Raw genomic sequence first — 13,976 nt, 5'->3', positions numbered from 1 at the left:
CAATTTTTGAAAAAATATTATATTTTACTTCATTTTCATTGATTAATAATAATAATAATACAATTTGTGAATTTAAATGTACTTACTATTATTATAATGTAAAAAAAACTTATATTAATTAAATAACAAAAACAAATTGTAATCATTTTAAAAAAATTATCATATGGCCTGGATGCTTTAAATATATTATTGACATTTTTTATTTTTTTTTTTTTTGAAAAACCAATATACAGTATTATCAAATCATATATATATATAATATTATGAAATATTTGTTAAAAATGCAATAAACAATTAATTTGTATAATTATTTAACAACAACAAAAAATTATATGAAATATTATTGTCATACAAGTATAATAATAGTGTTTCAAAATTTGAGCAAAAATGTCAAATAACTGTATAAAAACTATATATATATATATTTAAAATGTCAAAAAATATATGGTAATGGCAAACTGGCCAAAAAAATTATGAATTACTCATTAATTAATTAATTAATTAAATTATTATCTATAAGTGGTTTATTGTTAATTTTATTATGAATAGATCTAGTCTATGGTCTAATCATTAATGTTGTTGTTAATTACAAAATGTAATACAATTTTTTAAAAATTATTATTAATAACTTATTAATTAATTGTCAATATTAATGTAAATTATTTAATTTATTGTATATTTTTTGTATTTGTTTATTAGTACTTATATTACAGTTATGTTATTTTTAATTTAATTAAGCTCAATGTTTATCTTCTTTAAATTATTTATTTATTACTTAAATCATAATTTTGTTATATTTTATTTGTATAAATTATTTATAATTTGTTAATTGTTTTATTTATTATGAATTTATGTAAATATATTAATTATTAATATTATTTATCTAATTATAAATATTATAAACACCAAACATTAAACATGTATTGTATAATATACTTACAAAAACAATTTTTATTAATAAATTGATTAATAAAACAAATTAAAGCCAATCACAGGGTAATAATAAATAATTTTCAAAATACAATTGTAATTAAATTAGTAATTAATTGTAACATTTTTTTCTAAACAAAATTGTGTGTCCATTATAATTGACATTAAATAACTTATAATGCTATTTAAATCATTTTTGCATGCAATTAATTATTATTATTTAATGTATGTTATGATTATTATCATTGTAAATGATTTAATATATTAATATAAAAGTAATTTGAAAATAATTATGAATTTTGTCAACACATTGGATACAAAATATTATAATTGTAATTAATTGATAGATAAAAAAAATTATGAATAATTGTATAAAACAAAAAACTTTTCAATAAAATATTAATATTGAATCACAAATACCGTAAAAATTAAGTTTTATTTTCAACTATTGAAAACATTTTTTAAAGTATGTGTTAAATAGTACTCTTTATATATACAGTAAAAAATAACTATACTAACATTTTAGCAATTTTTTTAGCAATAATTATAGCAATTAATTTTAAAATTCATAATAATAATAATATTGGTTATTATTTATAATCATAACTATGATACATATATAAATAATATCTAATTTTTAAAGTATTTTTTATTGGATAATTATAATAAATATTATTAGTTAAGTTGTAAATTTATACAGATTATTATTATTATAGTTTAGTATAATTTTTTTTATAAGTATAATTGTTATACACAGTAGATATATATAATATATAATACAATTTTAATATTTATATAGTTTCCTAATATTAACTATTTGTTAACAAACTCTTTTTGTTTAATTATTATTTTATGTATAAAAAATAACATTTTTTTAAAAATTAATTATTTGTTAAATATTTTTTTTTGAAATCTCAACAATATATAATACAAAGTAGTAATATAATTATTAACCTAAATTAACCTAAAAAGTAATGTCTAAATGGTTAGTATGGATAACGACTTTTCCCGATAACCCAATAGTATGGCCGGATTGTTGATCAGCTTTTTCTTGATGACATCAATCTCTTTGCTGCGGACAGTCGTCATAAAGTGTAGGACACCGAAGATAATGGCACTGATTTCCGTACAAACAAAACACATGATTATGATTGATGACGAATTTTCGCATAGTTTTTGCAGGAATAGCGGCAATATGGCAGTGCCCGCACCCCCGGCCAATACAAATAGGCTCTGAAATTATTTAATAAAATAAAACATTAATTTAATCGAAAAGATTAAAAATTTAAATGTTAGCTTATGTTTGTTATAAACAAAATCTTAATTTTTTTTTGAATTAATAATAATTAATAACTTACGCCAATAGCATTGGTAACTGATATGTGATGCTCGAGGAATGTGTACTGTATTAGATTTTTTGGGTGAAAATTACAATTAATTACAATTTATTATTATTATTATTATTATTAGATAACATACAGCTGTGGCATATGTAGATGAAAAGCCCAAACCGACTAATATATTACCAATCCATAGGACAGACACTTGTGTCGTGTAGAATATGATCAACAAAATGCAACCAATGTTTATGATTAAAAAATTAAAATAAATCATTTGGTCCGGTCTTAGCTTAATTGATAAATAGATACTAATGCCGCCACCGATTGCATAGGCAGCACCTGTAGCTGTTTCTACTAGTGCTGACATTGTTCCTAATTATCAAAAGAAAATTATATATCTGGTAAGTAATTATATATTTTTTTAAACTATATTTTTTGTTTCATCTAACCATAAATAGGAAGTGGTGTGGATGTAATAAATTGTGCCATAAATTGAAAATAAGTTACTTCAAGACCATAGTAGGCCAACAATAGGAAAGAGCCCAACACTATGAGTGTCATCGTATAGGATGACGGGATGTTTTCCTTCCAGATCTGAAACTTTTCCAAAGTAGACAACTCTGTGGGCATCTCTTCGGCAAAAGCTGGCGGTGCGTGCGGTAGTCGCGGCGGTTGGTATTTCTTATATATGAACAGTGCTAACAATGCAATGCCACCCATGGCTACAATGCCGGCCGAAATCAGGTACGGTATGTAAAGTAGAGACTCGATTTTTGGCTTAACTGTTGTAGTGGTGGTGGTCTAGTATGTGGGTATTAATTGATACATACGATATAATAATTGTGTAATCAATTTATAAAATATATTTTACAGTACATACCGTTAGATCTCTGGTCCCATCGTTTGCTTCTACAGTTTCATCCTCACCACAGCCACCTTCACTGGATATGAATGCCGCTGTTATGGACGGCGCTATTGTAATACCGATGCCAAATGAAAAGTGCAGCGCCTGGAGTAGAGGTCCGCCGCCGCCCTCAAACATTTCGATAATCCATACGTGAAAACCTAATAAAAATATTTTTTGATAAATAATTTTAGATTTGTTTTGTTTAAATAGATATCAATAATACCTATATCACAGGCACCGGCAGCGAAACCATTGATAGCACCGATAATAAAGAAAACGTTGAGTGAACCGGAATAAGGAGTGGCGACCAAAGTAAACGCCGATATTATCAATAATATTATTAACGCCAACTGACGGTTCACATAGTTAAAGGCCACTCCACCTTAACAATTGATTTTTAAATAAATTTAAATATTTATATTTATGTATTAATTTTAAATGTCAAATATCCTCCAATTATTATTATAATAACTTAATTTTTTGTTTAAATTAAAATAATTATTTCACAAATTGTTTTTGTTTTTGATAATAAATTAGCATTTTGTGTAAATAATATTTGTAAACTAATGAATTATTAAATGATACTAATTGATTATTTATTTATTTTTTTGTTGTTGAATAAATTATCTCATATCTAAAATAAGGTACAGTTATGTTCAGTACATAATAGTAATTAATTTTTTTTATAATAATATTAATTTGTTATCATCTATTTGTTTAATTATAAAAACTATAGCTAATTTAGTTTAATTGTCTTAATTGTTATATCCATATTTAGTATTATTTTACAACCGTCAATTTTTCAATGTTATAAACTAAAATTTTTATTATTATTATTATTGTTATTATAAAACTTATTGTGTAATTATTAATTGCTGTAAAAAATAAAAATATTTTTACTCATATGTTATGAGTCAACTTTTTAATATAAATTAGATTACTAATAAAAATACCAGATTTCCTAAAACAATAAAATAAAAGTCTGTTTTATAACGTATTTTTCTCAATAAAAAAAATTTTTAAAAATACATTTTTTATAATAATATTAATGATAAAAATATTATAGTTTTGTACTTAAATTCTAATATGATAATTCTACTTGGGTAATTTTTTTTTGACATTATAAATAATAGTTAGCTCATTATAGCTTATTTAATCAAGATATATACTAATAAATTTTTACATATAGTTTGCTTTTAGTTTATATTTATATCTATATATATATTTTTTTAGGGTCATACCTAATGCGCCGAAAGTGTAGGACACTTGCCGTATGATTACAAAATAGGATATCATTTCAAACGTTGTGCCCAATATGTCGGCCAATTCGGCCAGTGTTGGACCAAATATATAGTCATTCAATGCCTAACAATGAAATGAAATTAAATTATTATTATTTTTTTTTTAATTAATCGTTTGTTATGATAGCTCATCAAAACATAAATATATATATATTAGTAATACAATTATTGATACCAATGTCATATTCATACTAAACAATTATAACCTACATTTAGTGAAGGCCTAGACATGACATTTCAATTTAATTTAATTATTATTTTTTGTTTAATGTATTTATCTATTTTAATGGCAATTTTCTTTCAAACAACTAATAAATACAGTGAGAATAGTAATAATAATAATAATAATAATAATAATAATAATAATAATAATAATAATAATAATAATAATACAAACCAATGAAAAATAGCAAAACCAGAGGACCGAAGCCGTCACATACTTATACTTCTTGGACATCACTTCTTCCTCTTCGGCCGTCACCGACCCGTACGACAGTATGGATGTTATGGATGTCGTTCTTTCGTGATCTTCGCGAATGGTCTCTAATTCAGCCTTAATATGCTTTTCATTGTTTAGATTGTTTTGAATTAATGTGTCGGTCCTGTGTTTGGCTAACATCACCGATAGCTGTCTTTCTTCGTTTCTGTCCAAATGTTTGGATCCATTCTTGTCGTACATATGTGGCTGCGGTGTCGCTGCCGGTGCTGTTGTGTAACCATTATTGGATTCATTAGTCTTTTTTTGTGCCATTAATACTGTGGGTCTGCCGTTCATTCTCTTCGGTGATAATGAAGACAAAATTGACGAAACTTTTGGCGTATTCTTGAAATGGTTTGAAAGTTAAGAATAATAAGTTTTTTATGCATAAAATTTAAACATAAAATCTCTTTTATAAATCAGTCAATCAGTAAATTTGAAATATTTATTAGAAACTAATAAATATATACAAAAATATTTTATTATTATTTAATAATTATAAATAATTTGCACTAGTTCCAAATTGAATTGTTCAATTTTTTTTATTGATTACAATACAATAATATTATAATATAAAAATAATAATAATAATAAATTATTGTTTAATAATAATTATTTAAACAAAATTAAAACACTGTCAGTTAAACAGCTAAAATGTCACTGAAAACTATATACAGATGTTTCTTACTTTTATAACTAAAATAAAAAATTAATTTTTATTGTTATAAATATTTCAATAATTTTATTGTTATTTTCATCTAATATGTTTAAAAAACATATAATATAATATTTAAAAAGCAATATATATAATAATAAAAAATTATATATAAGGGATATAAATGTCATAAACTAATTAAAATTATTTTCATATAATTATTATTATTTTATAAACCTATAAGATATAAAAAAAAAGTGGTAAATTAATTGATAAAATAATAACAATATTGCGTAAAATAATAAGATTGAATACAGACATAGATACACACGCTTTAATAATTAAAATAATAATAATAATTTTTTTTCAAAAAATATACAAATATGGATATTATATTAACTAAAATATTTTTATCAATTTTATTTTTTATCTAATTTAGTTTTTTATATGTTTATCTATCTAACTGTTAATTTTAATGAACCGATTGTATGATATAAAAGACATGCCGTGCCTTCACGTGAATAAAATTTTTAGTGAAAAACATAGCAATAAAAATGTAAAAATTTAATCATTAATTTTTTTTAAAAAAAACTTTATTATAAAATTGTTTCCTAGATTGTAATTTATATGATAGTTATAGCTGATTATAATTATTATGACAATTATTATTTTCAATAGATTATAAATGAAATACAATTTAATGATGTAAATTAGTTTTTTATATGAAAAAATACATAAAAAAAATTTAAATAATAAATACCTTTTTTATAGCCATTTATTTTTAACGGGATATTTTTTTTGTAAACAAAAACAAAATAATAAATTATAAAATTGTTTTTTACATTAATAGATAATCCATAGTTTAAACACTTGAATACATAATATAAATATAAATACCTGTATATATATATATTTATTTATATAGTATAACAATAGCTAAATTTGATTCATTTTCAGTATAAACATCATTAGTATTGTTTTTATCATCAATATTATTAATATTAAGAATGAGTAGCAATTTTTTTTATGTTTAATTATTTATTTATTTAATAAACAATAAATTTTTTTAATTTAATTTTAAGTTCATTGCCACATGTTTACTGTTTTCATTTTACAGGGCTATATACTTATTTAATTTATTGTATAATAAATAAATAAGTTATATATATATATAGTTAATAATTTTTTTAAACTATAAAATGTTAATTTTCTAAAATAGTTAATATTGAAAAAACAAGTGTATGTGTGACAAGTAATTAATAGATTATAAATTAAATAAATAAAAACTTGTAAATGTGTTTCATTATTAACATTAGACACACAGTACTAATCATAGTATTTGTTTAATTTAAAGTCTCATTATATTCAATATTTAGCAAATTGTGTACATATTTATTGATTTTTTAATTATATTATAAGATAGTCTATATTGTATTGTCTCTACAATACATATACTGCATATTTATAATATATGATCAAAAAAATGTGAATCATTAAAAACATTGAACATTTTAATTAATAATGTTTAAAATACAGTATATTTGTTTAACTTAAATAAATTAATTGTTAATAAAGTTATATGAGGATGAATTAATGTACAATATATAAATTTTCCATATATTGTAATTAATTATCATTTTTTCTAAAATAATATTTTTTTATTAAATATTATTTACTACAGTATAATATATTATTAGAAAATAATACAAATAATTTTTAGACATCCATTTATAGTTAAATAATTAAAATAATAAAATAAAAGATTAGCAAAACATTGGAAAATACTTTTATTTTGATAACTTAATAAAATTTTGACTCATTTGAAAACTTTGTACTTAAATGTTTTAAATCAAATACATTTTATTTGTATTTACTAAAAAAAATTAACTCTATATTTACTGACTTTATTATGTAATTATTTTATTAACTATTAGTGTTTTTTCAGTGCTATATTTACGATAATTTAATTACAGTCATATTTATAGTTTAGTACACAAATAATCGCATAATTGTTTATATTATTTCATAATAAATTATTAATAAAGCTAACAGTACTAAAGTTATTAATAGTACTACCAGTACTTAATAATAGTATAATAAGTGAACTAATTATTACATAAAATATTTGTAATGATTTAATACAATTTATTAATAACTTTGTTGATGTAATAAATCCTGTTTTGTTTAAAAAAACAAATATGTAATATTTTTAATATTAAAAAAAATTCATCATAAATGTCAGTAATATATATTTTTATTAAAAAAAGTTTTATTGTTACATATACTGTACTTTCTAAGTAAAAATAATAAACTGATAAAAACAAATATTTGTTAACACTTAATATAATAGGTGATGATTTATTTGTTGTAAAAAATAATAAAACAAAAAATTAGCGCAAAATTTTAAAAAACACTATTTTATCGTAAATTTCAATACTTTTTTTTGTTGGTTATGTAATGAATGAATAATCAGAATATTCTTTACAATTGAGCGCATGATTTGAGCGGTGAAGTTGTAAACACATAGAAAAAATCAATATTTTTTGTTTTGAATCCTTTAATTTCTACTATAATAATAATAATACAACTATTAGTTAAAAAAATAACATAATTTTTTTGAAGTGATTTTCTTATATTATTATTATTATTGTTTATATTTGAGAATATTTTAATCTATGATGTAATTAGCAAATTATCGTATATTAATAATAATTAATTTAACTATAATTTTGAAATCAATACTACTATGAAATGAACGAAACTATCAGTGCTCTGAACGCATCCTACGAGCACTCATATGGCGACCATTTAGGCCGTCCTTTACGTCGATTATTTCAATCCAGCGGTGAATTCAGCGAATTATATGTCTGTCTGTCCGTATTTGTCCTGTTTGTGGTCACTACGAGCCTATTGTTTGCCGTATTTTTGTCGATCAGTTATCTGACCCGTCGGTCGTGTGGCATAGCGTTGGACGTGGAAAGTGGCAAAAATCATAACCGATTCAATCTGTCTGTACCACCCATAACACTGGCTTAACAATCAATTAATTATAATAATAACAATTTATTGTTTTTAGATTTAGATTTAATTAATTCAATAATAATTTTATTGCATAACTTTAATAATTAATTTTGTTTAATTTATTGTCAATTTTATAAAAAAAATAATTACTACTTTTTACTGTTTAAAATAATTAATTAATTATTTCTAATTTTTTATTACTTAATTGTAATTTAATTAATCTAAAATTTAATAACTATTATAAAATACATTTGTTAAATTTTCTATTAAAAAATTAATAAATAATTATAGTGTATATTGAAATAAAATTATTATTATTATAAATGATTTTTAATTAATTAATAGATTAATTCAAATATTAATGGTATTTATTAGGTTTTGTATCATTAAAAATAAAAATTATTACATGTCTTATTTGAAATCATAAATTGTTTTGTAAAAAAATATATTTAAAAAAAATTATTATTAAAAAATATATAAAAATTATAACAAATTTTTTGTTGATGTAATTAACGTTTGCCGAGGACGAGATCTCCGTGACCGCCCATCAATGCTAGACCCAACCCGAGTCCACCCATACCGCCGAAACCGCCGCCGAGACCGTCGCCGCCAACAATGATAATATCTCCCCGATATCGGGCACTGATAGGTGCACTCAAACACACCAAAACAATGATAAATAAAAGCACAAACTGTTTTGAATTCATTATAAAATTTAATATTATTATTAATACAAAAATAACTATTATTTTTTGGATTTAATAGATTTGATAGAAACTAAAGATTTAATTTGAAATATCACTGACTTATATACTCTTTTGCATTGCATTGTCAAAAAACATATGAACTTTTAACACTTAAATCTAAATTTAATTATAGTTTACTTCCGATTATTATTTACTATTCACTTATTATTATTATTATTCGTTAATTATTAAACCAAAAAGTTTTAAATACTTAGATATCATTAAAACAAAATCTTTATATATATATTTTTTTATTTTTTATTTTTATAAATCAATAGAAGATTATATAATATTTAATACTATATATTTATCTTACATATACTTTATTTACAATATTTTAGTTATTATTGTGATTATACAATAATCTATTGTAATTGCTTTAAACTTTTTCAAATGGTTTATGATTTTTTTTATACGTAACTAATTATCAGGTTATTACAGTAAGTGATTTATTATTACATTATAATGAAAATGTTTAACTATTACAAATGTATAATTTATTTTTATTTTATTTAATTACATTTTAATTTAATTACATCTACTTTGACAATACATAACTATAACAATAGAGTATTGTATAATAATTTATTACTATAATTATGCAAATCTCTATGAAAAAATTTGTCTATAATTATTAGTAAAAATTATAATAATTTATAATATATATATATGAGATAAATTGCTATATTTTTTTTTGTTTTTTTTGTTGAAAAAATGTGGTAAAATTAATGTCAAAAATTTGATTGAAGCATAAGTTCAAAATCTTTAAATATGTGATTATCATATATACGGTATATAAACAATAAAACAAATGTCTCAAAGACCTTGTGAATTGACCTGAAAATACAAAAAAATTATTATAGATTTAATATATTATTAACAATAATAGACACATCATATATACAATATATTAGTCTCTTTTTTATAGACAAAAAACAAGATATAATGTATTGTGAAACAAATAATTTACTTATCGTTTCAAACTCATTGATTTGTGACTAATAATTATATAATTATTATATAAACAACACATGTTTTGTTTTTTGTTAATATTACAGTAATGTTAAATATATTAGTATAATATATGATATATTATTTAAAAATCATTTGCATATTTAAAAAAAGATTTATACAATTAATGATTTGTAATTAAACTTAAAATCTATAGAAATAGATGTTTATTGTATTTTATTAAAAAATAATGTATTAATTTTGTATTTTATTTGTTATTAAATTAAATGAAAGTTTATTTTATATTGTAAAAAATTGTATTATCAGTAATACATTTTTTTGTACAAACATTTGTAATATAATTATAAGTAAAGATTTTATTTTAAAAAAAAAATTAGTTATAAAAAAACTTTCAAAAATATTTAAATAATATTAATAAAAAATATATTATGACAAACTTATCGTTTATTATTAAACTTTTTCGTAGGATTTTTAATTTATCCAAAAACAAACAAATTTTTTAATTATAACAAAATTTCATGATTTACACAAACAAATAAAACTTATTGACATTTTTAGATTTTATATATCAATTCCCAGAATTGTGTTCACAATTTTTCTAACATTTTTTAATCATATCCTGTATATAATGTGAAATGTTTTCTCTGATTTTTGTTATTATTATTATATTGATATTTTAATTAAATCTATTATTAGTATTTAATAAATTTCACAAATAGGACATTTATCATATGATAAAAATATTGACATTCAATTAATCTATGACTTATATTTAATTAATGGGAAAATATATGATGTAAATATAGTATATTTTTTAAAAGTTAAAGATATATAAAAATAAAACAAATATAATTTTTTATAATTGATTTAAATGCTAATTTTTTATTTAAATATTAATTCATATGGTATTTATCATTAAATTATAACAGTATACTATACAGTAGTAATATGTTTTATACTGTATATTATACAGTGTATAACAAACATTGTATTAATTATTTAAATAAAATTATATAAAAACAATTAATGGGCATTATTTTTAAATAATTAAACATGCTAAGACATTATAATTATTATAATAAAGTATTTATGTTATATTAAATTTTATAATTAATTTATATATTTTATTGTTTAGATAGTAATCAGATTATTTAATCACACAATTTAATGATTAAAATAAGAGATTACTATTATAAACATTTAGTAAATTAGTACATAATTTAGTTTGAATTTTTTATGTTTTTTTATTTGATTTTTATTAATTATAATAATAAACAAAAATTTAATTAATATATTCATAATTATTTTAATCATTTGTATTTTTATATAAAATTAAATTAAATTAGACAAACAAAAATAACAATTAAACTAATATTATATGAAAATAAAATTGTTTTTAAAACATTGCTAATAAACGTATTAAAAAGCACCGGAATTATCAATCGCACGGATATAATGTAAAATATAATATAATGTATTAATATTTTTTTTGTAGGATTACTTTGTTTTTTATGGTGTAAAATTTTTGTAATAAAAATAAGGGAAACAAAAGTTTTCATTACACAAATCAGTTAAAAATCAGTTATGAAAATGTTTTAAATACATAATAATAATAATATCAACAAAAAAAAGTTTTTCTCTTATTTATCACGTAATCATTTAGTAGTAGTGAAAGCTTATACATCAATCAATCAAAAACAAAATTAATAATGAAATTATTGATTACTATATTAGTAATACTAGTTTTACAACAAATGGTTAGAAATAGTGACCAATTGAGTCCAACGGCAACCGGCTATTGCGGTGATCCGGGAAAGCCGTCCAAATCGGAACTGACGCCAACACAGACTATCTATAGTGAAGGCGAAACAGTAGTCTATAAATGTTTAGATTATATATCATTAAAACAATACAGAAAGTGTGTTAAAGGGAAATGGATGGGAAAACATGCCGTCTGTGGTATATTCATATGTCTTCTCTTGTTTTAATTGAAATAATTATTTAAAATTTGTTTAAATAATTGATATTTTTTATCAAACATTAGGAAAGGCGTTCAACGACAAGGATGTGGTGATCGCCAAAGTATACAATAAAGAGACTAATAAGTTGATCCACGAGTACAACACTACAGCATTGCTTCCGTGGACCAAATTTGGCAATTCATTTATTGCCGAACGATATAATCAGCCGTTGCGGGCCTACGGAGCCAACAACTACCGAATCGAGCTATACTTGGAATCGAAAGCAATGATACAATTAGTTCGCATCAGTCTATCGGTAGTCAACCGGTTGGTCGACAATCGGATAAAGAGTGCCAAATGGAATATAACCAATGTTCGGGTCAGTCCCTATCGGAACTGTCTGCTCGACAGTCATACCTCAGTGAGTCCGTGGGCTTTCAATTCAACCCGATTTGACTTTTGGTTTTCATGCGAATCGCCAAACACTGAGTCGTTCGAGAAAGAAATTACCGATAAGTCGAATTTGGTTGTAATTGAAACTAAATCGGATGACATACTGGCCATGGATTTGGCCACATTTATACTGGCCGAACAGTATACCAACGATGGCAATCCACGGGAACCGGTGTGCGGACTACCGGAAATACCGATAGATATGAACGCACATGTTATCAATCATCACGCGAGGTATGCGCTCAAATGTGCGCCCGGTTTTACGCCGATGGACGGCACCGGCAGTAATGGTGAAACACACGCCATATTTTGCGATAGAGATATGAAATGGACGGGAAGTCTGCCAGAGTGTATGCCACAGAAGACGTGCCAAAAGTTTGAATTAAGCGAAAAACATTTGACAGAAGTCTATCTCTACGATAGAGTCTATTATTCTAACGACAGCCTATGGTTTGCCATCGAAGGCACGAAAGCCCACTTCAGATGCAAAAATGAAATCCAGATATTTATTGGCAAAGATGTCAGAGTTTGTGGTAAAGATGGCCAATGGAGTGATAGTATGCCCACCTGTTTGGACACTGAAAAAGGTTTGCATTTTATATTAATTGACACTAATTATAGAGAAAAACTACCAGTAATTATAAACTAATAAACACTTTTCAAAAAAACAATTTTTTTAAATAGGAATTGAATCCAAACTAAATTTGACGACAATATCCATAATAATAATGTTGACACTGATTGTGACATTCAGTTTGTCTGCACTACTGGTATATTGTGTTTTAAGAGCGAAACGAATGCAGAGGAATGGTATCAATGGCAAGGGTTTGAGAGAGTCAAACATTTATGATAATTATGAGACACAAGGCTTAGGATCGTACGGTATGTGCAAAGATACGGATGAAATGTATGAAATGGTAGACGAAGAACGGTATGCGGATAATAGACAATTCAAGAGACAGTCGACTACTCAACAACCATTTTATACGCCTATGACTGGCGGTCCCTATAAAACCAATTATAACGATAAAAATATTTACGACGACTGTGTCGATGATTATGGCCAACAAAATCAATCGCAAAGTTCAGCTCCCATTCAATATGAGGACTCGTATGTAGTCATGAAAATGTATTAATTATTATTATTATTATTTTAAATACAACAATAGTTATTATACATTAATTAATTTATGGAATTAATTAATTAAATTA

General features: G+C 22.6%; 2 protein-coding genes across 2 annotated transcripts; one reads left to right on the top strand and one right to left on the bottom strand.

Annotated features, from left to right (window-relative positions):
* Positions 1–1,908: 1,908 nt before the first annotated feature.
* LOC128962719 (sodium-dependent glucose transporter 1B-like) lies at positions 1,909–5,362 on the bottom strand. Its single transcript, XM_054309122.1, has 8 exons — positions 4,876–5,362; positions 4,419–4,542; positions 3,401–3,559; positions 3,151–3,335; positions 2,720–3,071; positions 2,410–2,642; positions 2,289–2,333; positions 1,909–2,163 (listed from the first exon to the last, which is right to left on the bottom strand). The coding sequence occupies exons 1-8, from the start codon at positions 5,251–5,253 to the stop codon at positions 1,909–1,911; spliced, it is 1,731 nt and encodes a 576-aa protein (XP_054165097.1). The 5' UTR covers positions 5,254–5,362.
* Positions 5,363–12,104: 6,742 nt separating this feature from the next.
* LOC128962718 (uncharacterized) lies at positions 12,105–13,900 on the top strand. Its single transcript, XM_054309121.1, has 3 exons — positions 12,105–12,309; positions 12,395–13,351; positions 13,449–13,900. Exons 1-3 carry the CDS (start codon positions 12,105–12,107, stop codon positions 13,898–13,900), a joined length of 1,614 nt encoding a protein of 537 aa, XP_054165096.1.
* Positions 13,901–13,976: the final 76 nt, after the last annotated feature.

The sequence above is a fragment of the Oppia nitens genome, unplaced genomic scaffold (genome assembly GCF_028296485.1).
Source record: "Oppia nitens isolate AA-2021 unplaced genomic scaffold, nextdenovo-longstitch-racon4-pilon3 scaffold6_pilon_pilon_pilon, whole genome shotgun sequence".
NCBI lineage: Eukaryota > Metazoa > Arthropoda > Arachnida > Sarcoptiformes > Oppiidae > Oppia > Oppia nitens.
The sequence above is the reverse complement of the archived record's forward strand: the minus strand, read 5'-3'. Positions and strand labels throughout refer to the sequence as shown.

Bases quoted from the DNA above. Each gene is read 5' to 3' on its own strand.
- LOC128962718 (XM_054309121.1), top strand. From the start codon at position 12,105: ATGGTTAGAAATAGTGACCAATTGAGTCCAACGGCAACCGGCTATTGC. The intron at 12,310-12,394 runs GTATATTCATAT...ATCAAACATTAG, and splicing joins GGGAAAACATGCCGTCTGTG to GAAAGGCGTTCAACGACAAG. The intron at 13,352-13,448 runs GTTTGCATTTTA...TTTTTTAAATAG, and splicing joins CTGTTTGGACACTGAAAAAG to GAATTGAATCCAAACTAAAT.
- LOC128962719 (XM_054309122.1), bottom strand. From the start codon at position 5,253: ATGAACGGCAGACCCACAGTATTAATGGCACAAAAAAAGACTAATGAA. The intron at 2,643-2,719 runs GTTAGATGAAAC...TTTGATAATTAG, and splicing joins CACACCACTTCCTATTTATG to GAACAATGTCAGCACTAGTA. The intron at 2,164-2,288 runs GTAAGTTATTAA...AAATAATTTCAG, and splicing joins CAGTTACCAATGCTATTGGC to AGCCTATTTGTATTGGCCGG.